At 38.9% G+C, this 26,468-nt stretch overlaps 1 protein-coding gene across 1 annotated transcript in view; it reads right to left on the reverse strand.

The window, feature by feature from the left end:
- Positions 1-25,741, reverse strand: part of DECR1 (2,4-dienoyl-CoA reductase 1) — a 45,181-nt gene extending 19,440 nt beyond the window's left edge. Inside the window, exons 1-5 of the mRNA XM_050802625.1 lie at positions 25,561-25,741; positions 10,436-10,638; positions 9,568-9,625; positions 9,363-9,449; positions 7,485-7,632 (exon numbers count right to left, since the gene is read on the reverse strand). Of these exons, the coding sequence (XP_050658582.1) occupies positions 7,485-7,632; positions 9,363-9,449; positions 9,568-9,625; positions 10,436-10,638; positions 25,561-25,629 (565 nt within the window). The 5' untranslated portion in view covers positions 25,630-25,741. The remainder of the gene's footprint in view (positions 1-7,484; positions 7,633-9,362; positions 9,450-9,567; positions 9,626-10,435; positions 10,639-25,560) is intronic.
- Between the last annotated feature and the right edge of the window lie 727 nt (positions 25,742-26,468).

Here is a 26,468-nt window from a genome sequence, read left to right on the forward strand (position 1 = left end):
TCACCAGAATGGAAGGTAACTGTATAAGCCAAGACTCCAACAGGCATCCCAGTCCCCTAGTTTCATGGACACATCTAAGACTTTGTTGAACCGCCGGTAGGTCAGGGCTGCTACACATGGTTGAGCAGTGCATAAGGGTGCCATTCTAAGCAAGCATGTTTTACATTACAGATATTACATGATTATTTACTTATTTCAAAATTTTCTGGTTGTTCTGAGGGTTTCCTTTCTAACAAGACAAGAAATATGTGTGGGCGGAATGACCCCACTTAAAGATCCCATGCCCTAATTCCTAAGAACTGAATTTCTTATTTTACATGGCAAAATAACTTTGAAGATGTTAAGAAAGATTACAGAATTTAAGAGAGGGACCTTTCTGAGATTATCCAAGTAACACAGTGTAATCACATAAACCCTTAAAAACAGATAACTTTCTCTGGCTGTAGTCAGAAAGATGAATTTTAAGGAGCAGGCAAGAGAGATGTGGTAGAAGGGAAAGTCAGTCCCCAAGCATGAGAAAGACATATTGTGGTATTACTGGCTCTGAGATGTACCAGTCCCTATGTAAGGATCAGAGAGAGGTCCCTAGGAGATAGGGTGGCCCTCAGCTGACAGCAACCATGAACATATACACTTCAGTCCTACAACCACAAGGAACTTGATTCTTCCAACGACCTGAATGAGCCTGGATATAGAGTCTTTCTAGAGCCTCCAAGACGTGAGCTCTGCTGGGTGACTCCTTGATATTAGCCTATAAGATCTGAAGCGGAGAAACCAGGCAAGCAACTCTGTGCATTTACTTGTGAAAAACAGAATTATAAAATTATAAGTGTTTGACATATTAAGCTGTTAAGTTTGTGGTCATTTGTTGTAGCCACAATGGGGGACTAGCATAGTGTATTATGTCAATTTTCCAGCAAACAGAAATAAAGTATCTTAAGAATTTTTTTTAATCCTTGTTTAACTTTACCTATCACCAAAGGATAAAGTCCACATTGCTTGGCCTCATCTCCTACCCCTTCAGGCATTATACGTCACATATAAGCAACACTGAACTCCTTGTATGCCTAAATACACAACTGAGCTGTTGTTGCAGTTCTAACTCTTCTACTGTTATTGCTAGCAATTAATCTTACTGACAATCATGGTAAGAAGACAAACTTCTCTGTCTTTTTGATGGGAGCACAGAGGATACCTGTCTCCCAGCCATTTTTCAATGAGAGCCCATATGAAAATCTAAAAATCTTTAATTCTCTAAAAGCTACTCAAAATAGGACTATAACATTTAAAAACTAGAATAACCTTATATAAATAATATTATCTACTAAGGAAATACTTTTCTCATTTAAACATTTAATATAAATACATCCCTCATGTAGGCTGTTATTTTTAAGTTTAATTATAATAAGTGATATCAGGGCTCTAGTTTTTCTAACCAATTTTAATTATGAGTCAAAACCTAAGTTTCAGATAGTTGATGGTCCCCTTGTAAAAGATGTAAAAATACACCCACCTTGGAGGAAACTTAACATTTTCTTTCATAACTAACATTTACTGAGTACTAGTCTGGCCCAGGAACGATTCTTAACATTTTACAGACACTGGCTCATATAATCATTAGAGCAATCCTAGGAGAAAGGCTTTATTATTAACATTATTTTACAGAAAAGACAGGCACAGCAAGCTGATCTGTCCAAGTTGATAGGACTAACAAGTATTAACCAGGATTGGAACTAGGCAGTTAGGCTCTAGAGCCTGCACTCTTAACTACTATGTAACTACTACTGCCTTGCCAAGACATCTAATTACTACTTAGAAAGAAAAAAAATTCCTTTTCAAAATTCCCAAATCACTTTACCTTTACCTTATCTTCAAAAAACACCCAAATAAGGTACACAGTTGCTCTAAGAAATTTTAAACGATAAGGTTGAACTCTCCCATCAAACGAGATGACTCTACAAAAAGTGATTTTAAAAGGATACTAATACTGCCTTAATAAATTTCAACAGATAACTAAAAATGTGTTTTAAAATATTCTTTAGATGCACCCACTGTTCTAGAAAAAATATGTAGACACAATATAAAAAATGTACTCATGTGGTTCTTATATACATACGCTAAGCAACATACACCTTGCACTCACACTACTGACAAATAAGGAAAGCCTTCCACTATGCTCTACTCTTCCCACTTCTGAAACAAGGTGCATTTGCCAAATCATGAGTGAACTCCCATTCACAACTGCTTCAAAGAGAATAAAATACCTAGGAATCCAACTTACAAGGGATGTAAAGGACCTCTTCAAGAACTACAAACCACTGCTCAGTGAAATAAAAGAGGACACAAACAAATGGAAGAACATACCATGCTCATGGATAGGAAGAATCAATATTGTGAAAATGGCCATACTGCCCAAGGTTATTTATAGATTCAATGCCATCCCCATCAAGCTACCAATGAGTTTCTTCACAGAATTGGAAAAAAACTGCTTTAAAGTTCATATGGAACCAAAAAAGAGTCCGCATCTCCAAGACAATCCTAAGTCAAAAGAACAAAGCTGGAGGCATCACGCTACCTGACTTCAAACTATACTACAAGGCTACAGTAACCAAAACAGCATGGTACTAGTACCAAAACAGAGATACAGACCAATGGAACAGAACAGAGCCCTCAGAAATAACACCACACATCTACAACCATCCGATCTTTGACAACCCTGACAAAAACAAGAAATGGGGAAAGGATTCCCTATTTATTAAATGGTGCTGGGAAAACTGGCGAGCCATATGTAGAAAGTTGAAACTGGATCCCTTCCTTACACCTTATACGAAAATTAATTCAAGATGGATTAAAGACTTAAATGTCAGATCTAAAACCATTAAAACCCTAGAAGAAAACTTAGGCAACACCATTCAGGACATAGGCATGGGCAAGGACTTCATGTCTAAAACACCAAAAGCAACAGCAGCAAAAGCCAAAATTGAGAAATGGGATCTAATTAAACTGAAGAGTTTCTGCACAGCAAAAGAAACTACCATCAGAGTGAGAATATTTTTACAAGAATATTTTTACAATCTACCCATCTGACAAAGGGTTAATATCCAGAATCTACAAAGAACTTAAAGAAATTTACGAGAGAAAAATCAAACAACCCCATCAAAAAGTAGGCGAAGGATATGAACAGACACTTCACAAAAGAAGACATTTATGCAGCCAACAGACACATGAAAAAATGCTCACCATCACTGGCCATCAGAGAAATGCAAATCAAAACCACAATGAGATACCTTCTCACATCAGTTAGAAGGGTGATCATTAAAAAGTCAGGAAACAAGATGCTGGAGAGGATGTGGAGAAATAGTAACACTTTTACACTGTTGGTGGGACTGTAAACTAGTTCAACCATTGTGGAAGACAGTGTGGCAATTCCTCTAGGGTCTAGAACCAGAAATACCATTTGACCCAGCCATCCCATTACTGGGTATATACCCAAAGAATTATAAATCATGCTGCTATAAAGACACATGCACATGTATGTTTACTGTGGCATTATTCACAATAGCAAAGACTTGGAACCAACCGAAATGTCCATCAATGACAGACTGGATTAAGAAAATGTGGCACATATACACCATGGAATACTATGCAGCCATAAAAAAGGATGAGTTCATGTCCTTTGTAGGGGCATGGATAAAGCTGGAAACCATCACTCTCGGCAAACTACTGCAAGAACAGAAAACCAAACATCGCATGTTCTCACTCATAGGTGGGAATCGAACAATGAGAACACTTGGACACAGGAAGGGGAACATCACACACTGGGGCTTGTTGTGGAGTGGGGGGAGGGGGGAGGGATAGCATTAGGAGATATACCTGATGTCAATGACCAGTTAATGGGTGCAGCACACCAACATCACACATGTATACAAATGTAACAAACCTGTATGCTGTGCACATGTACCCTAGAACATAAAGTATTAAAAAAAAAAAGTCAGGAAACAACAGATGCTGGATAGGATGGGGAGAAATAGGAACACTTCTACACTGTTGGTGGGACTGTAAACTAGTTCAACCATTGTAGAAGACAGTGTGGCAATTCCTCAAGGATCTAGAACTAGAAATACCATTTGACCCAGCCATCCCATTACTGAGTATATACCCGAAGGATTATAAATCATGCTGCTATAAAGACACATGCACACGTATGTTTATTGTGGCCCTATTCACAATAGCAAAGACTTGGAACCAATCCAAATGTCCATCAATGATAGACTGGATTAAGAAAATGTCGCACATATACACCATGGAATACTATGAAGCCATAAAAACGGATGAGTTCATGTCCTTTTTAGGGACATGGATGAAGCTGGAAACCATCATTCTCAGCAAACTATCACAAGGACAGAAAACCAAACACCGCATGCTCTCACTCACAGGTGGGAACTGAACAGTGAGAACACCTGGACACAGGGCAGGGAACATCACACACCGGGGCCTGTAATGGGGTAGGGGGAGGGGGGAGAGATAGCATTAGGAGATATACCTAATGTAAATGATGGGTTAATAGGTGCAGCACACCAACATGGCACATGTATACATATGTAACAAACCTGCACGTTGTGCACATGTACCCTATAACTTAAAGTATAATAATAATAATAACTTTTAAAAAAAGCTATCAGCAAACTAGATATAGAAGAGAACTTCCTAAAGCTGATAAAGGATATTTATGAAAACTTACAGGTAAATCATAATTAATAGTGAAAAACTAATTGCTTTCCTTCATGTATTTGATTTGTTCTTAATAGTAGGAACAAGCAGAATCTAAGTTTTTACCACTACTATTCAATATTTTAGTGAAAGTCCCATCCAGTAAAATAAGGCAAGAAAGAAAATAAAAGGCTTATCAATTGGGAAGGAAAATATAAAAAATGTCTTTTTTTCATTATCAGTATTACCAATGTAGAAAATCCAAAGGAATCTAAACAAACAAACAAACAAACAAGTGTAATAACCATTGAGTTTAGCAAGCTCCTAGGGAAAACATCAATACACAAAACTAATCCATTGTATTTCTAAATACTACAAGAAAAGAACCAGAAAATACCATTTAGAAAACAGTGCCATTTGCAATCGCACCAAAAATTTAAGTACTTTGGGAGAAAGTTAAAAAAAACTTGTACAATGCCTGTGCAAAACACTGCTGACAGAAATTAAAGAAGACCTAAATAAATGGTGCAAGATTGGAAGACATGATATTGTTAAAAATGTCACGCTTCAGTTCCTTGACTGTCGATTCAGTACCAGGACAAATCTTTTATTGTTTACTCCCCTCAGTCCAGTGGTCCAAGTTCTCTAAGCTCTGTCAGCTTACAGCATCAATAACTGACAGGAATCTTGGAAGAATAAAAACTGGCTTCCATCTTTTGGGAGTTATACCTGATGTAAATGACGAGTTGATGGGTGCAGCACAGCAACATGGCACAAGTATACATATGTAACAAACCTGCACGTTATGCACATGTACCCTACAACTTAAAGTATAATAATAATAAATAAATTAAAAAAATAAAATAAAATAAAATAAAAAGGTATCTTATCTAATATATTTTTAATGAAGCCCATAGAATTTTAATCCAATGTGATGAACAAGAATAGATCAGAGTCTATGTTAAAATGAAAGACAATAATGAGGAAAGAAGGGAGAGTCAGACAGAAATCGAGTGTCACAGAGATGAGCAAGGGAAGAAATAAGGGACAATGAGGCAAAGAAGGACAAAGAAACAAAAGAGACAGATGAAGAGAGAAACAGAGAACTAAAAATGAGGAGCTGACAGAGGCAGAGCAGTAGAGAATGAGATTGAGACATGAGCAAGGGGTAGGGCGAGAGAATCAGAGGCAGAGACACAGGAGAGATACAGAGATCAAGGTTCCTCAGATAGAGAAGAGAAGAGAGAGGAGTCACACTCTTCCCTGTCCCCCTTCCCACTCCTATCCATCTTCCCGCCCCCCACGGAAAAAAAAAATTAAATCAAACACTTATCATCCAAACTCCAATTATAAATCACATCCATTCTGCCGTCATGGAAATGAGTAACCAGGAATTTCAATTTCAATGAGTGCATAGAAAGGATGGAAGCTATTAGTGTATGTGTGTGAAGCAGACACACACACACACACACACACACACACACACACACACACACACACACACAGCTAGTGCCTCTGTAGCATTTCTCTGCTCCTATACCCTATCTCAAGCTGGTGCTAGGATCACCTGTGCTGCACAAAAGAAGAAATTGAACCTTGTAAGGCAAAGGTTTCTGAACCAGAGGGAGGAACCTGGCCAGCTCCATGCCCTCTTTCCTCCCCTCAGCCCTCAAAGGACACCCTCTGAGGAGCATGAGAACTCTTCCTTATTTTCCTTGTTTAGAACACTCTCCACCTTCTCTCAGAAAATACCCCCATCCTTCAAGTTCCCCAAATTATTCAGGGACAGAATCTTGTCCACCTCTGCTTTGAGCATGAGTATAGGGCCTGCTACCCAAAAGTCATTAGTAAGTGTCTGTCAGGTGAATAAATGTACGCTGGTTCTAGATGTATACATTAGACATGTTTGCTATTCATGTACCTATGAACTTTTGTAAAGTAATTCATTCGTAATACTAACAAAAATGTTCTCCTAGTAAGTTACTTCTAAATCTATCTTCCCTCCAGTGTTCTTAATCTCAGTGGTATTAATGTCATTCAGACTCTTCAACCCATCTGAAAACACTCTCATCAAATCAATAAGGCCTGTTGATCTCATCTTCTAAATATCTTCTACTTTATCTCCCATGCAACCTAGCCACATGCTAAAAGAAAAATCAAATCCTCCTGAATAGCACTCCTTCCATCATCCATCTTGTTGTCACTAACCTTTCCAATCAAGTCACATTCTTTGTTCCACCTTCAATGGAAATCTACACAAAAATACTTACTATTTCTTTCAGAATTAACATTAAACTCCTTATTTTGGTATTGAGAACTTTCCCAATTACACTCCAACTCACCTTCCCAAAGTCATTTCCTACTCCTCTCCCCATCTCTAATAACATCAAGTTTTTCATCATTCCCTATGTACTTATGCTCCTCCTCTCCACCAGGCCTCTATCCATGGACATTCACATGTCCTTTCCCTCCTCTTTCTCTACATCTAGATCTTTGAACTTCCAGCTTAAGTTGCATCTTGTTCCTCAACCTGATCACTGACCCTAAAGAGAGTTAGTCATTCCTGTCCCTGGATTGCCAATGCACTTGAAACATACATTTATTACTGCTCAAATTGTAATACATAGTTATTATTTAAATATCATTTTTCTCCATTACATTGGGAGTTGTACAAGTGTAGACTGTCTCATTGACTTTTAAAGTATCACAAAGCTTAGCACAGAACCTTGCACACATAAGAGTCAAATAAATATGAGAAAAGCAAATAAACATACCTTTCTGTGCTTTAATTAGTTGTTTTCCAATTTCTAGTGTCACAAAGGCTGTGCCATTTAGAACTATGTCAGTTATGGTTTTCCAAGCATTAGGAGAAAGTCTTTCAGTAGGAGAAATAAAATTCCCTGCTGCATTGTTTATCACAATCTAATAAATGGACAAGGCAAGTTACAGAAACTTTAGATGAGGAAAAACATTTTCTCTGCAGGGTTTTTGTTTCTGAAATATATTAATAGAAATAATACAATAAAGTTGAAGTTCACAGTTACCTACGAAACAATACCATGAGATTTAGTAGTCTGAGTCTGTGAAAACCTCCTATGTTAGTTACCAAATTTCAGAATCCTAAGCCGTCTTTAAATTAGGGTAGATTCTGTTATTAAGAAAACTAAAAGGGTGCAGAGGCTCATGCCCGTAATCCCAGCACTTTGGGATGAGTTCAAGACCAGCCTGGGCAACAAAGCAAGACCTCATTTCTACAAAAATTTTATTTTAAAAATTAGCTGAGTGTGGAGGCATGTGCCTGTATTCCCAGCTACTTGGGAGGCTGAGGTGGGAGTACTGCCTGAGCCCAGGAGGTCAAGGCTCTGCTGAGCCATGACTGTGCCACTTGCATACCAACCTGAGTGACAGAGCAAGACCCTGTCTCAAAATAAATGAATAAAATTTTAAAAGGTAAAAAGAAAAAGAAAATTAATACAGATAAACATATATACCATGTGACTCTATTTTATTTCAAAGATCTCAAGAAATGCCTTTTTGTTTCTGGTGTTATTTTAGTTTAACTTAACCAAAGCAGCTTGTGGTTGATTATCTATTTACCATCAATAAAGATTCTGGCTAGTTCTACAGGAGATTCAATGTTATTGGTTCTGAAAATATCATAGAAAGTGCTATCTTTGAGACTACTGGAAGAAATGGCTTCTCTCCAGTAAATATACCAAGCAACAGCAAAATATTCATGCATATTTCAGGTATTAAAAGGAGAAATTTTGTATTTCTTACAGTTTTTCATGTTTATATTGTTCTCCACTGAGGAAGACAATCAAAAGTTATTAGCAGAAGCAAAAAGCATCAATCATTTAAACTCAATGCTGTGCTCTTGGATAACTGCTCTTGTTATTTCATAATCTTATTAAATAAAGTGAAATCAAGTTTGTTTTCCGATCAATCATAAATGGATTCTTTAAGTATTCCTGAAAGGAAGTCGTGTAGCGGTCTTTCTACTTCGTTCTTTGCTTTAGCAGAACTGGCATTTTCCGAGGGACAGAAAATAGGTGCTTCTCAACACAGCACTTGCTCATATTGAGGTAGGAGGCGGGCCTAATTCTGGAGGCAGAGCTCCAACACAGGACCAGATTGAGGACTAGTTAAACCAAGTCCTAGATGAAAGCACCCCCTCTTTAGACATATCCACCAATGCACTATGTTTGTTTACCATTGCCATGGCAATGCCAGCAAGTTACTGCCCTTTCCATGGCAACGAACTGATGACTCAGAAGTTACCAACCCTTTTCTAGAAATTTCTGCATAAACCTAGTTAATTTGCATGTAATTAAAAGTGGGTACAAATATGACTATAAAACTGCCTCTCAACTGCTATGCCCAGCACATTGACTATGGGGTTGCCCTGCTCTGAAGGAACAGTCACAAATCCATTCCACTGCTGCTGCTGCTTCAGAAAAGCTGTTCTCTTCTACCACCAGCTCATCCTTGAATTCTTTCCTGGGTAAACCCAAGAACCTTCCAAGGCTAAGCCCCAGACTGGGACTTGCCTGTCCTACATCAATATCAACATTTTATTTCCTTTGTACAAGTTGTTGGGTGTTATCAACATCAAGTGTCTGGCAGTTCGGCTTCGTCATCACTACACTTACATTAGGATGTCCTGCAACTTTGATCAGTTCTGACACAGTGTTTTGAACCATATCAGGATCCCTCACATCACACTGAATTGCATGAACCTGCAAAATAACAAAAAGAAAATGACATTTTCCAGGTTTCTTAAACCAAACACATGAACAAATTATTTGAACATGTTATAATTCCTAAATCTAATTAAATAACTGATTTTTAATGTACCTTATTTCCAGTTTGAGAAGAAATTTGTTCTGCGGTAGCTTTCAAAACATCCATCTTCCTAGAAATAAACACCTTGTATGACTTCATATTATGTTTTTCAATTTCATTAATTGAAGAATACAGAGAATCCATAGCTTAAAGAAAAGCATTTCTGAGAAAGTATAGATGTTATTTATATACAAAAATCAACGTGAATTATTTTCTAAAAGTCAAATTTAGATCATTTTTATATATTGATACTAATTTATTGAATTAGTCACTTTTAAACCAGTTACTTTAACATTCTACTCACAGATTTAAATTATTCCTTAATAAGCCAGCTTTACAAAGAAAATATATTCATAGTTTAATGTTTAATTAAAGCAGTAACCATAATCATTCCCACTGAAGACAAAGCAACCTCCATGTAGTGCTTAAAAAAAAAAAAAAAGTTTCTTTTGAGACAAGGTCTCACTATGTTGCCCAGCTGGTCTCAAATTCTGGGCCTCAAGCGATCTTCCTGCCTCAGCTTCCCAGTAGCTGGGATTACAGGCACACACCACCCCACCTGGCTGCATGTCAAGCTTTTTAACTTCATCTTCGTGTACAGAAAAAGAAATATTCTACCACTGAATTGGGGAAATTAAAATAATGAAAATTGTGGATGTTTACCCAAACATCAGTTCCACGGTTTTCATTGTTTCTTTCATCTCAAATAGTACCTGACTTTTTCAAAACGACTTATTTAAATAATCTAAAGAATATTTCTAGCATTTCATATAAGATTAAGATGCTAATCAAACAACTCGGGCAAACAGTGCTTTCAATACTATGGCACAGAATAGTTTCTTCAAAAGCATCACCAATAGGCTTGAGGTAAGGGACTTACCGGCTGGCTATCACACACTGAGCACCTAGGCTGGACAGAAGAGCCGTCATTCCTTTACCAAGGCCAGTACCTCCCCCAGTAATGAATGCCACTTTTCCTTGAAAACTATTAGGTGGTAGCATCGCTTTTTGAAGGGGTGGAAAGAATTTAGACTGCAAAGCTTCAGTGTTTTGATATAATATTTTTGTCCCATAACTGAAAAACTAAAAGGGGAAAAATGAATTGAAATTTGCATACATATATTTCCAAAAAACAGATGCATTTTTAAAAACATGCTCTTGAATTTAATAGTAATCAAATTCTTGTATTAACACAAACTCTTTGCAAACATATTGGTATTGTACTTAATTATTATTCTTTGCTTTCTGATTTAAAAAGAACAGGCTCTGGAGCTGGATTACATAGCACAGAAATTTCTCCCAAGCTGTATAACCTTCAGCAGGTTATTTGACTTCTCTGTGCCTCAGTTCCTTCATCTACAAAATGAGGACAATAAAATAAATTTCTTCATATGGCATTGTGAGGATTATATGAGTTATTATAGGTAAAGCACCTAGAGCAGCGTGTAGCATATAGTAAACACTACAAATGCTTACATTATTATCTGCAGGTGTTTTACTTAAATTTAATTTTGTTGTGTTTTGGTTTGGTTTTTGGTTTTTTGTTTTTTTTGAGACAGAGTCTCGCTCTGTCACCAGGCTGGAGTGCAGTGGCATGATCTTGGCTCACTGCAACCTCCACCTCCCGGGTTCAAGCGATTCTCCTGCCTCAGAGTAGCTGGGATTACAGGCACGCGCCACCATGCCCAGTTAAATTTCTGTATTTTTAGTAGAGACGGGGTTTCACCATGTTGGCCAGTATGGTCTCGGTCTCCTGACCCCATGATCCGCCTGCCTCGGCCTCCCAAAGTGCTGGGATTACAGGCATGAGCCACTGCACCCGACCAAATTTAATTTTTTAAAAACTAACATAAAGCATTTTTGTCTTTCAACGAAAATAATATGGATAAAAATCCACCTTTGAATCACTGAAGAAAATTGTTAAAAATTCTCTATAAGGTTTATTAAATCAAATGCCTCTTCACATGCTAGCTTCTGGCCACAAAACATGAAACAGAATATTTCTGTTATTTATTTTAAATGGAGGGAAAAATCAATACATTTCAGAGTCAAAAATATTTGTATTGCCCTATTTTATATGTAACAGCTTGTACTTACATTACATGCAAACATCACTGCCATTCTCTCACATTTAATCATAAAACAAACTTTAGGTATTTAATATAATGAACAATAGGAGCTAACATTCATTAAGTGGTTACCACCTGCCAGGATTACATATCAACAACCACAGGAAATAGGTATTAGTTTTATCCTGTTGTATAGAAAGGGCTCAGAGTGATAAAAAATATATATATTGCCAAAGTTGCAGAACCACGGTTCAAACACAGACTGACAGGCTCCAGAGCCTTCTCTGATAACCAGCTTGCATATTCCTCTGTCTATTCTCTGAGATCCTGCTAAGCTTAATGATCACACCAGGGAGGTTATGTGATATTCCATTAGGTTATGGTGGCAAGATTAAAACTCCAGTTAAAACTCCAGAAGCTGCCATTTCCTTCCAGAGTATTCCTGTAAGCTAAATAGACTGTCATCAGTTGATTCAGGATATCTTGAAATTTATCCTAAGGAAAGAATAAGAAAATGTGGTAAATGATTTAGAACGAGGCTGTTCATCAACTGGAAACTGCACAAGAAAATGTTTATAATGTGATGTTAAATGAAAAAAAAAAAGAAACAAATATACGGTATTTTTTAACTACAAATAAAAATATATGCTTAGAAAAAAAGACTAGAAGGAAATAACAACAGTAAGTAGTAGATTCAATATTTACCATACAGTCCTCAAAACAGCTCTATAAGGTAAATTCTATTGTTACTCCTATTTTATAGATGAAAAAAATTGAAGCACAGAAAGGTCAAGTAGCTAACTTTTAAAAATAAATAATAATAGGGAATAAAGACTTAAATCCAGTATCTGACTTCACAGTCCACCCATTAGTTTACAGTTATGGCTAAGTGATGAGATTATAGATAATTATTTGCTTTGTTTGTTTGTTTGACTGGCTTTTAGTACTTTCCAAATCTATCCAGTAAGTATGATTAGATCTTTATAAGCAGAAAAAAAGTTACTGAAAGACAAAATTTGAGATCATGTATAAAATAATTGAAGATACATTTGTAAATCTTGTTATGCTCCATAGTCATCATATTTATTTTAGCTTCATATTGACAAAGCATTTTCTTTTCATATCCTTTTGCCAAAGCACAGTAATCCAAGCAACTCCACAATAATCTTTTTCTACATAAGTGGCAGTTTTCCTTAAGGCTGCCACCTGCCTTCAGAACTATTACATTAAGATGATGAATCAACAAGTTTACTCAAATAGAATGGTAAATTTGTCATTAATAATAATGAAAAAAGTATTCTAATTTTCTGAAGGCTTTACCATAATTTTTAACTTTTTAATGTTAATGTGTATAGGGGATTTGATGTGGGACTTTATGAAAATAATTAAACAAGATATTTGCATACAAACTTTATTTTTAAATTTATTTTAAAACATTTCCTCAACCTCCTCACCAGTAGAGAAAAGGATATAAAGGTAAAAATGTCACATGTGATAAAAATAATTCCTAGTGTCTACAATGTAACAGGTTATTACGTAGCACTTTTTTTCTTATATGATCTGATCAATACTAACCTTATGATTCCACTTCCCCACCAAAGTGAAGAAATTGATAAGCTATTTTAATTCTCATTACCCCCTAACAATACACAGCATATGTGTTAATATAAATTCAAGCCATCTTCTCTGCCTAAAAGGAAGATGCTCATTTCAACATTAAGACCCACTGAGATGATCAGATGTCACAGGGTCACATCATACTCAATCCCCTGTTTCTACAAAGAAGCATCCTTAATAACCTGAAACAGTATTTTGATTGGACTTTTTTGAATTATAAAAAGTGGATACCAAACAGGGTTTTAAAGATTTTCAAGTCCTGCTTTATGGTTTTTAGAGAAATAAGTTTTTTTCAAAAATGTAAATAATACCTTTCATATCAAGATTGATTCTCTGGAGATCTTTAGTGACCTAAAATTCTTAAAACTTTCTAGAGTCTTCCAACTTTGGCAATACAGAATTATTTTTGTTACAAGCTCTAAATCTCTCCCACAAAAAATTAGCTATCACCCACCTTCCTCACCATACTCATCCCTCTCTCACATCATATAAACAATAGCTTCCTCCTTCATGTATTCCAAAATTACAGCATCTAAACTAATAAGACATTATCACACTTTTAATCTTCAAAATGGCAATTCCGAGAGTCCTGACACTGCACCTTCCCCTCAAGGATAAGGACTGTATATCCATGAGATATATACATAAATTACTTAGGTATAATTTGGCTAATCTAAAATGTCTAGGGTATCACAAACAGAAGTAGATTAGTGATTCTAGGCCAAATATGTTTTGTTATCCTGCCCAAATTTTTTAAAACTTGAGCCAACATTTAGATAATGGAAGAATTCACATAAAAGTCAGAAGCTCTACCAACACTTGGGCACACCTTCCCACATGATTAAGTATGACTATGACAGCCCTGCTGAGACAAGGCCTGAGCTCTGCCCAGCCCTGACTCACACAGGAAAAGTGAGCCCTTTTCACTGGGTGGCCTTTCATAAACAGGGCCTTCAAGGACTTCAGGCATCTGAGTATGTGACTCCTAGATGCCTAGTCTAAGTAACACACAAGAAACTAAAACAAACAAACAAAAAAAACGAAAGAAGAGGCAATTTTTTTTTTTTTTTTTTTTTTTTTTTTTGGCACCATAACTAAATTTCATGTAAAAGAAATTTCTACAAAAATAATTGTTTAATGTGTTAGGTACATTATTAAGAAGATCCAGTTTCAAATATATAAAATTCATAAAATAACAGACTCTCATATGGGAGTTGTGAGGCTAAATGAATTATCTTTTGAGCACTTAGTTTAGCTATTTATCATCGCCATCATCATCGTCATCATCATTATGGATGGGTCCTCCACATTAAAATTCCATTCCTCAAAAACATGGATGCCTTCCAAAGTCAAAAAGACAAAAATCAAACTCTTGAGCATGGCATTCAAGCCACCGGACAATATGATGCCAATGTATTAATACTTTCCTAGCCCCACCTCATGATTGGTCTGCCATGTAGAAGTAAACTCTACACTTACCAAGCCCTCAGCATTCCAAAAACTTGTCAACTACTTTCACCATCTGGCCTTTGCTCCTGCTTTCTCATTGACCTGAACCAACCACTGTCTTTCTCAACCCAGCAGAATTGGCCTTCAAAACCAGACAACATTGTCAATATCTCTGTCAACACTTTTTAAATGGCACCCTATTAAAAACAGGCAAATGGAAGGCTTCCAAATTGGCCTGCTAAGGAGTTGCCGCAATTCATATCAACGTATCAGGATGCTCAGGAAGCCAGGGACACTACCTTATATTCATCACTACAGTACAATTTCTGGCACCAATTAGGCATTCGGTAAATGCTTGTCTTACTGAATGTAACATTTGGTTGGCCATCCCAAGAATAGAAAATCTAAATCATCAGGCTGGGCGCGGTAGCTAACGCCTGTAATCCCAGCACTTTGGGAGGCTGAGGCAGGTGGACCACCTGAGGTCAGGAGTTTGAGACCAACCTGGCCAACATGGTAAAACCCCATCTCTACTAAAAGTACAAAAATTAGCCGGGCGTGGTGGCATGCGCCTGTAGTCCCAGCTATTCCAGAGGCTGAGGCAGGAGAATTTCTTAAACCCAGATGGCGGAGGTTGCAGTGAGCCAAGATCGTGCCACTGCACTCCAGCCTGGGCAACACAGCAAGACTCCCTCTTAAAAAAAAAAAAAAAAAAGAAAAGAAAAGAAAATCTAAATCAATCTATGTTAAGTATTGAGTTACCTGCAAATAGAAAAACTGGACAAAGGGCTTAGAAAGGTACTCCACACAAACAAAAAACAAATATACAACCATATTTATAACTAAATAAGCATATTTAAACAAAAGGAGACACAATTTTTCTCTTACTAGACCAGTAAGGTTCAAATTTTATCATATATAATACAAGAAACAGCTGATTAAAGCCACCCTTACAACCTGTTGATAAGAATTCTGGCAACTTCTTAGGAGGCCAATCTGGCAACACTTTTTTAAATGTTAGATACAAATACTCTTTGACTCAGCAAATCCACATGCAGGAATTTATCTAAAATATATATATACTCATTCATCTGGGAAAGAAGCAGGGGGAAAAGTAGCTATGATCAAAGATATACATTAAGATGAAAATGAAATTAACAATTCTGTTTATAATCATATTGAAAAGAATACTAATACATTTAATAAAAGAAGTACAAGACTTATAAATTGAAAACTACAAAACATCATTAAGAAATTAAAGACCTAAGTAAATAAAAAGACATTCTATGTTAATGGATTGGAAAGCTTAATTTTGTTAAGAGGACAGTACTTCCTAAATTGATACACAGATTCAACAAAATCCCTATCGAAATCCTAATCAGCTTTTTGTGAATGTCGACAAGCTTATCCTAAAATTGGTATGAAAATGCAAGAGACTCAAAATAGCCAAAGAGATTCAATAAAACATTGTTTGTAATAGAAAGACTACAAAACAATCTATGTGTGTTTCCTTAGGGGACATAGCCAATGAATTAGAGCACATCTATACTACAAAATACTGTTATATGGATCTATTATCTACCAAAAGAAGGAGCTAGAATGTATATGCTGACTGTAAACATTGCTATAGATGTATCATTTTTTAATTATTCAATAAGTATTTGTTGGATACCAACAATGTGAGACATTATGTGTTAAGTGTAAAACTCAAGGTAGAGAAATGCATGTAACATGCTCCCATTCGTATGGTTTTTTAAAATGAGGATATATTCATACATATGTTGACATATGCACAAAAACCGTCAGAAGTATCCACAAGAAACTATTCATAGTAATAACCATAGTAATAATAACCTTATGACACTGTCACTGCATATCCTTTTATATTGCTTGAATGTTCAACATGTTCATAAATTTTTTTTTTCATTAACAATAGCTAACACAAAATTGAATCATATAGGCAAGCACACAATATGAGAAGTGCGTAGAAGAAAACAGAGCAAGAAAAAAAATGGCATAGAATCAATTTCATGATAAGGACATATACCTTACTTGAAGCATAACTACTCTATATTAAACACTAAAGTGTGAACTATATTTATAAAAATAATGAAATATTTCCATATCTATTTTCTTAGAGCTTCTAAGTATCTGTTGGTTCAGGCTGAATGAATATTTTTGAGATCAAATTTACTCCAACTCAAATTCACATAAGAGTTTTGCAGACTGGGACTTAACTGTCATATTAAAATGTCAGCATGGTAAACACTGGACAACCGTATTTTTCAAAGCATGAGTTTGACAAATGTACATCTGCATTCCCAAAACACCTTATGTACTCCCTCAACACAGGAAGCCTTCCATAACTACTTCCCAATTTATTTTGTCCGATTGCTAGAAGGCACTTTTCTGTGCCATGCATGCATTCTTTCCAACGGCCAGACCACTGCCACTTCAGCAGAGTGTATGTGGTCCTTAGATGGAGTCATCTGCAAATACAAGGGATAGTTAGGTGGAATGTTCTACTGGATGTTCCAGTGTAGAAAAGGACAGTCTTGCAGAATGAAGAACTGTCTCACCCCAAATGCCAATAGTTGCCCTGCAGACATTAAAATAACTGACTACCACACTGAAGGTTTGCCAAAGGCCTTGTTAACTCATGCTCTATGACTGTGTAGATTGCTTAAGCACATCTGCCTGCTCCTTAACTTATAGCAGGGCACTGAACAGAGGCCACTGATATTCTCAGCTTCTGCAGAGCACAGATCTTGTTGCCACAGCAACATGAAGGTAAGGCTGAACAAATAAAAAAGAAACTGCCTAGCTGGACTCCAAGCTCCAATGGCTAAGCTGAATTATGCAGTTGCCAGGAGCAAGACAGAAATTACATTTTTGAGTAATGATACATTTTATATCAGTGAACATGAGTCCTTGAAAATGTCGGTGCTCTATGCTCTAGGGTGTACATCTCATTTTATTACAGTGCCTATCTGTCTGCAGTTAGATGCAGACTGAACAGATGCTTCCCCGATACTACAAAATAAAAACAGATGAAATCACAGAGCTAAGAGGCAATTTGAAATTTTCAGCTAGGGTCTTCACTCCTGCCTGCCTCTGATTTGAGTCATCTCTTATTGATCCCCTAGCATGTTAACCAAAACTATAATGACAATCTTTCTTAAACCAAAAATTAGAATCTCTGCTCTTGCAAAGAGTTTGTTTTGAGAATTTGCTTACATGAAAAAGTATTAGGGATAAACATGACATTATGATGGATATAGAGTTTATTCATTTATTCATTTTAAGCAAGTGTTTATTGAGCATATATTACACCCCAGGCACTGTTCTAGGCATGGCAGTACAGCAGCAAAAAAAAAAAAAAAGACACAATATTCTATTCTCAGCAAGATTATCCTTGAGGGAATGAGGGATACAGAAATTAAGTTAAATATGTAGTATATTAAAAGTTGGTATGTGGTGTGGGGAAAAAATAAGGCAGCCATTAGGGATAGAGCATTGCTACTTTAAATAGAGTCATCAGCAAAGGCCTCATTGAGAAGGTGACATTGGAGCAAAGACGTGAAGGAGAAGAATGAATCATAGGGTTTTAGGCAAAAGGGATTGGGAGCAAAGGCCCTAAGCAGGGGGCATGCTTATGGATGGGGTAATAGTCAGGAAGCCAGTGTGGCTGCAGAAGAAGGAAGGAGGGAGACAGGGGCAGGAGAAGAGGTCAGTGAGGTAAAGGGGACTGGACCATTCAGGCTGAGTCAGCCACTGTGGAGACTCAGGCTTTTACTCTGAGTCAAGTGGGAAACATCTTCTAAGTTTTGAGGAGAGAAGGGACATGATCTGCCTGAAGTTTTAAGGGATTGTTCTGGCTGCCATGGAGTGTAGAGGGCAAGGTTGGAAGCAGGGAAACTATTAGGACACTTGTATAACAGGCCAGGCAAGAGATGGTGATGCTTAGCCCAGGATGCTATCATGTGAACTGGTGGGAAGTTAGCAAATAAAACTGCTTGCAAGAACAAAGGTCCCCATAAATGAGGACGTTATGAGTTACCACTGTACCTAATACTGCCTGGTCCAATTATTTCTTCTTTTTTTAAGGTTTTATTAATACATAACATTTTTACCTATTCGTGGGGTACACGTGATATTTTATTCCATGCATAGAATGTGCAATGATCAAGTCAGGGTATTCAGGATATCCACTAGATCCATGATTTCTTCTTGCCTCATGCCCAACAACATGAGCTTGGGCTTTTGTTCTTGATCTATTTTATCCCATTTTTGCCTATTTCATTAAAAGCATATAAACAGGTCTCCTGTTTACTGAAAAGAACTGAGAGAGATTTTTCTACCTCTCACCTTTACCTCAATATCCCTGTTACATCTGCACTGCCTTTGTGTTCTAGAAAAATTAAGATTTAACTGTGAGCCAGAAAAAAGGAAATGGAGACCCCATCAGACAGAAGTCATTAGTCTAGGTGAGAGACACTAAGGGCAGCAGAAATTAAGAGAAGACAACACATTCCACACACATTTAAAATGTAAATTAGCCTGAACCCAGAAGCCAACCAGCCAGACCTGGTAAGGTGAGAGCTGCGGAAGGTAACTTAGTTCCAGTTTTAAGTGACTGCATGCAGAGTAATGCTGTAACTGAAATGACTGGGTTAGCATGAGAAGACCAAGTTGCAGCACTGAGGATAATGAGTTCTGCATTAGAAATGCTGCACCTGGGATGCTTCTGGAATAGTCAGGTAGAGATATCTAAGCTGCAGTAGGAAATATTGTTTTGAAGCACAGAGAATAAATCAGGGCTAAAGGTAAATGGCAACATCATTTCATCATTCCAGCAATTATGAAAGCCTACAGTTCTATCACTGCTTTCATGTTACAATGCAGTGTGAGAGTTTCCCAGACTGCAAGGGATCAAAGTGCAGTTGACTTTTTATTCTAGACTTATTTATCATTACCCTGGCACTTCGATCTCAGAATGATTCATCAACTTAGAGCTGTGGACAGCTGAGAATGCTGATCATTTTCTACCTAGAATTTTCTGCAAAAACTAAAAGTTGCTAAACATCAATGGCATGCTTTCTACCATGGGCTATAAGAAACTCTGGATAACTTTAAATTCCCTCCTCTTTTGATGTCATTATCATGACCTTTGGGACATATCTGAGATCTAGATTTTTTTTGGTAATACTATAAAGTTAGCTTTTTAGTTTGGGCAGGAAGTTTGTTTGAAATTTCTTCAGATGCATACTTAAGCTACAAGGCCAAGATTCATCCACTAACCCCACCCCCACCACCTGCCCTGCCCCGCCCCACCTCGGTGACTCCCTCTCCTCCTCTTCACCTGATACATCCCATCCATCTCTAAGCCCCATGCCTTTTACCTCCCCAGTGTCCCCCTCTATCCACCACCTGATTTCAAACCCCAAACTCACAATATTCACAAACATTGAGGGCCTACTCTATGTCATCTTTTAACTGATCTCCAGATGACTATCAACGGGCTCATGTTACTTCTCTCCTAAGATCTTCTAACGGCTCCTGGTAGCTGCAGAACATCCAGATTCCTTTGCTCCCCACAGCTATGTCTTCACGACCTAGCTCCTGCCCCTCTCTCCTGCCTCATCTCCCCTGAAATTTACACTAAGGAAAACAAAGTACTCAGGGTTCCCCAAACACAAACTCTTTCCTACCTCCCTGTCTTTACACAAATTGCTCCCTATCGTCACCCAACATTCATCATTGAAACCCAGCTGTGAGAGCTCTGGTGCCTTCCCTAACACTCCCAGGGAGAATTAACATTCTCTCCTCCACCTCTGTAGCTTAATTATCTATATACCACTTGAGGAGTCCCAGATCCTACTGACATTTCAAGAATGATGTCACTTACTCCTCTTCTCCTTCCAGTCCCCACTTAATGTCCTCACTCAAGAGAGTGGCATTGTCCTTAGTTCAGGGGCCAAAGACGGAAATCTGGGCTTCGTCTTGCCCCATACATTCAAACCAAGCCCAGTTCATTTTAGTCCCCAGTAGCTCTAATGCTACACTCAGTTCAGACCCTCATCACTGGTGTTTTGATGTTTGGTCTCCCTACTTCCAGTCTTACCTGAGGATATTGTATTTCTGCTCACAATTTTGATGGCAACATGTCAACTCTGAGCTCAGCCCTATCTCGCATCCTCACCACCAACCAATCACCAAGGCCTCTGATTTTACCTCCCAAATATCACTCAACTTTGAGTGTCTCCAAACCCAATGCATGCCCTTGTTGAGGTCATGATCACCTCTCATCAGATGAGAGGATTACTCAGGGTTTGGCTGTTTGTCTCCACTCCCATCCCTCAGGACAAAGTGTTAACTCCTTAACACAGCTGACAGGCTGCTCACTAAGCTGTCTCTCACCTCCTGCCTCCCTGCTCTCTACTGATAACCTCCATGCTGGGCCTTCACATAGACTACTCTCCTGTCTAAAACATTCTTACATCTCTCCCTTTGGCTAACTCCTACTCATCCTTCAGGTCTCAGCTTTGATATATACCAAACAACAACACTCTCATAAAACTGGACATACTTCCCCCACGAGCAGGAGATGCTTCTTCCCCAGTCCTGACATCTCCCTACTGAGAGAAGCTCAGGTAGTACAACTCCAGTCAACCTGCTAGGGACGTTTGGATGCTTGTCCCTTGAAACCTCATGTTGAAATGTGATCCCCAATGTTGGAGGTGGGGACTAATAGGAGGTGCCTCGGTTATGGGGGCAGATCCATCACGAACGTCATAGTACCATCCTCATCCTGGGAGTGGCAAGTGAGTCTGCACTCTTAGTTCCCACTAAAGCAGGCTGGGAAAGAACCTGGCACCTCCCAAGACCCTCTTACTTCCATCTCTGCAAACTCCAGTTCCCCTTCACCTTCTGCCACAAGTGCAAGCAGCCTTAGGCCATCACCAGATGCAGATGCTCAGTCTTGAACTTGTCCAGGCATCAGAATCATGAGCCAAACAAACCTTTTTCTTTATAAATTACCCAGCCTCAGGTGTTCCTTTATAACAACACAAACTGAGGTACAATCTGTCCCTGCAGAGACAGTTGATATGACCGGTAAATTTTGACAGGATCGTTGGGTATGAACAGTCCTCCTTGGTCTCCCTCTTGGGAGCCAGCTGCCTTCAGAGGGCAATATTCGGCCTTCCTCCAGAGTTATGTAAGTCTGCCTACTTCGGGAGATGCAGCTGATGGGCCCAGCTGCCTCTCACAAACCACAATAAAAGTGATACTTTGGCTTCCACCTTTACTCATTTTTCAGACTGGAAAAAAACAGATGCTATTTATTTGGGATCCCCCCCAAAAGCAAGAACACCCAACCTAACATGCAGCACATCACACCATAACACCATTGGACTCTAAGCTTCCTGACAGCAGGGATCAGCTCTTCTTCTCACCCTCATATCCCTAGTAAGGTGCCTAGCAAAAAGTAAATGCTCAATTTTCTACATAAATAAGAAAAGCCCACCATGCCCTGTCCCCCAGCAACCTGACTGATCTCATCTCCACACGCTTCTCTGTTCCCATACTTCACCAACTCCACAATACCAAACCACTTGAATTTTTATAAATAAGCCACTCCTTCACTTCTTGATACATGCTATTCTTTAGGTCTGTATTGCCATTGGGACCACACAAATTCCATCTCCTGGTTTAACAGTAGGCTACTGGGGCCACCTCCTCCATGAAGCCTACCTTGCCTCCTCTAGGTATGCAGTTTGGGTCATATACGCATTATAATACGCATCTGCATCTTCACAGTCTATTGATGTCTGCTGGTGACTCACTAGAGTACCATTTTTCAGATTTCTTTGACTGTGAAACATAGCAAGAAATCTGTTTTATATAGCAACATACGCATGTTCATAGCAACACAGTACACATAATCATTCATGTAACAGATACTTGTTACATGTTTACTCTATGCCAAGCACTGTTCTAGGTATAAACAGTGAACAAAACAGAAGAAAATATTTGCCTGCATACAGCTTATATTCCAGAATTTTACACTGAATAAAGAAATACTTACGCTTCCAGATTTTAAAAAATATATATAGAAAACACATCTAGCTGGTTTTATACTGCTCCAAGACAATATTCATCATGAGAAAGCAATGAAACAAAGTTGACTACACTCTAAGGGAAAATGTGACATCCAAGTAAAATTATGCCTATCCATCCTTTTACCAGAACAGATGCCTGGAATGATGTTCACCAAATGTTAAACCTAGTTAATTCTGGGTGGCCAGTTTGAGGTCATATGTTACTTTGTTTTTTTAACTGTATTGCTGAATAATAGAGGCCAGGAACCATTTTTCTAAAAATAGTGATTTTATTCTTGATAGTTACTACTTTTTTTTTTTTTGAGATGGAGTCTCACTCTTTGAGATATATAAGTAATAATATATAAAATAAAATATATATTTTATTACATAAATATATATAAATTATATGTAAAAATAAAAAATAATATATAAAAATATAAAACAAAATAAACAACCTTACTACATGAGATGAATTTAGATATACCCTATTCTATTCCAATTTTTTTTTTTTTTTGAGATGGAGTCTCACTCTATCGCCAGGTTGGAGTGCAGTAGCGCAATCTCAGCTCACTGCAACCTCCGCCTCCTGGGTTCAAGCGATTCTCCCGCCTCAGCCTCCCAAGTAGCTGGGACTACAGTCATACACCACCACGCCCAGCTAACTTTTGTATTTTTAGTAGAGACAGGGTTTCACCATGTTGGCCAGGATGGTCTTGATCTCTTGATCTCATGATCTGCCCGCCTCAGCCTCCCAAAGGGCTGTTTTGCTCCATTAAATTGATTTTAAGGCCTACTCATTCGTTATTACTTGTGGCTTAAAAAACATATATGAGACTATACTGCATTGAAGGTAGGAATGTCTTTCAACCACAAATTGCCGAAGAATGCCCAACACTTAGTAGGTACTTAATTAATTAGTGTTTCCTCATAAACAACTGAATGACTGAATGTTTTCCTCAATAGAACTGAGAGCAACTTGACAGCAGTTGAGAGCAGGGCTCATATTTTTTATATCTTGAGTCCCAGGGCATAGCACAGGGCCAGACACAAAGCCAGTCCTCAATAAATACTTATTAAATTGAAATGAGGTCTACTCGTCAGCAGCACAATTTAATAGAGCAATTCACAAATAGGTTTTAAAACAAATGAAACATTTGCCTTGGTTCTTGGTAACAAAAATATTCAAATTAGGGGTTTTAATTATAACAACTTGTATTTGCCCACGAAAACATGATGTTCCCTGGAACAACCTCCCACTTCACAGATGTAAACACTTCTCTTCTCCCAGGAATTCAAACTTGAGGCTACATGTGCTAGGAAGGGGACAAACCACACTAACAGGTGCCTCTCTTGTCTCCCAACCTCGATCCTCAAAACTGCCACTTTTTTTTTCCGCAAAGAAATTTCAAAATTGTCAGATTACAATTAAGTTTTAAATGAGTTCATTTTCTCCCTCTCAAACTGTATTGTCTAATGGTGTCAGAAGAGCTCGGATAAGGTCTGTGTGACCTTATTACTACAATCCTAATGATGTGTGTTAAAAAATAAAATCTCTGAAGACATCACAGAGTTGTTGCAGGTTTCAAATGAGAAATGTCTCTGAGAAAGAATCAGAAAATATAGGCTTCCTTTAAAATGATCTATAACCCAGTTTTCACAGGGAGGAAAAAAAAAACAAAACTCAGCAAACACCTAACCCTGAACAAATCTCACTTTTTAAAAGAAAGATCTCTTACTTGAGGGAACCACCATACTAATTCTTTGTATTCCTATTTGGAACTACTGCTGCCCATATTTTTTGAAAAAGAACACCATGGCTGTCTATTCTATCAAATCAAAAGAAGTTTTTTCACAGTTGAGGTATTAATTTTTCTGCCTGGCTAAAGAAAACGTGCTTTTCAGTTTACTTATTACAATTTTGTAATTTAGATGTGCGGAGGGCTTGTCTTGGATATTGGTTTTTTTTTGTTTGTTTTTGTTTCTCTTTCCTCTTCCTGTTTTCACTCGCAGTATTTTATTTCCATTATGGGTGCAATGGAGACATGCTGACAGGAGTGTAGGCGAGAGAGAGGGGGAAGCCAGGGTGAGAGGGACCTCTCCCAGCTATACATCTGGGAAGGTGAGTCTATAAACAGCTGGGGTTTTGTTTTTGTTTCATTTTTATGAGAATTTGTTTGTATTAGTGTTTAATTCCATAACACATAGATGGGCTTTCCTCATAACAAACTACGTCAAAGACCAGTGCTCGCTCGGCCTGGTCCCTCTCACCCCTTAATGGACGGGCGAGGGCCATATTCTTCCCTACCTCTTCCTACCTATTTACACACAAGTTGGAAACTTGCAGAACTGTGAAAACTTCGAAAATCACGTGTCTTCCCTATTCCCCTACACACATCAGGGCTTCATCTGAGAGTGGAATACGACCTGGGCCCCGGTGCTCACTCCTGGCATTGCCCTTCGCCCCGGGACCTGGTGGCCCTCTCTCTGCGCCCCAAAACGCCCTGTCCTAGCTCCCTGAGCCCCTGGGACGCCGGGTCCTCTCTTTGTGCCCCAAGACCTCCTGCCCTTTCTCTTGCGCCCCGAGAAGTCCTGTCCTCTCTTCCGCGCTCCGGGTTGCTCTGTCCTCTCTTTTTGCGTCCCGGGACGCCTTGTCCTCGCTCCCCGAGGCCCGGGACGCCTTGTCCTCGCTCTCCGAGGCCCCGGGACGCCCTGTCCTCTCTTTTTGCGCGTCGGGACGCCCTGTCCCGCGACCCCGGCCGCCTTACCCGCCGAGGAGCGAGGCCACAGGGCAGCCGCGACCCCAGAGCAAAGAAAACCCTGGCCTGCAGCGTCATGTTGATTCTCCGGAACTCGGGCCGGAAGTCGGCGAAGGCGGTACAGCGCAGGGGGCGGGACAAAAAGAACAAAGTTCTTGCGGCTGGGATCGCTGCCTGGGCTGCCGGGAGCTGGGACCGGGACTGTGACCCAGGCGGCGAGGACGCCCCGCGGCCCTGACCTTCAGGTTCGGGCCGAGGGCGCCGCCTAGCTCTGCTTGGCCGATGCTCTCTCCTGCTCTCTGGTCCGGCCCGGAGTGCTTTGTATAGCAGAGCACGGAGGTCTCTGTGTCCTTGAGCGGGTGGACGAACCCCTGCGCCCTGCAAAGGTTTGCAGATTGCAGCTGCGCGTCCCCTACACTGCCCACCAAGGGCGAAAACCTTTTTCAGTAGTATATGTTTATCCCTTAAGTGCGTGTTTAAGTGCGGAGTCCGCGTGGCGCCAAGTCACATATTATCAGAATAATATGTTGGATGTAATTTCCGTAAGGCTAAGAGCCTGAAAAACACCAAGGCCAGCTGCCGGCGTTTTGACTTTTCGCAGGACACACCGCCCCCTGTCGCCGAGATGCAGCGTGGCTCCGCCGCCCAACCTTGGCTTTTTTCTCGAAGTTATACACACGTTAAAGGCAAACGCAGATTCAGTATATCATTCTCCATCTTAGTGTAATATACCTGTTGACACAAGGCATTAGCTCAGATCACATTTCTTTCCTTATTCGTAAAATGTGAATATTCATGGCTAATTCAGGATTTTAGATAAAAGAGGACGGGTGTGAGGCCCCAGGCTCAGGCTGGTGATAGATGATACTGAGTGTTTACTATGTGCTGGAATTTTCCAAATGCTGATAAAGAAAGCA

This window comes from Macaca thibetana, chromosome 8, assembly GCF_024542745.1.
Source record: "Macaca thibetana thibetana isolate TM-01 chromosome 8, ASM2454274v1, whole genome shotgun sequence".
Classification (NCBI taxonomy): domain Eukaryota; kingdom Metazoa; phylum Chordata; class Mammalia; order Primates; family Cercopithecidae; genus Macaca; species Macaca thibetana.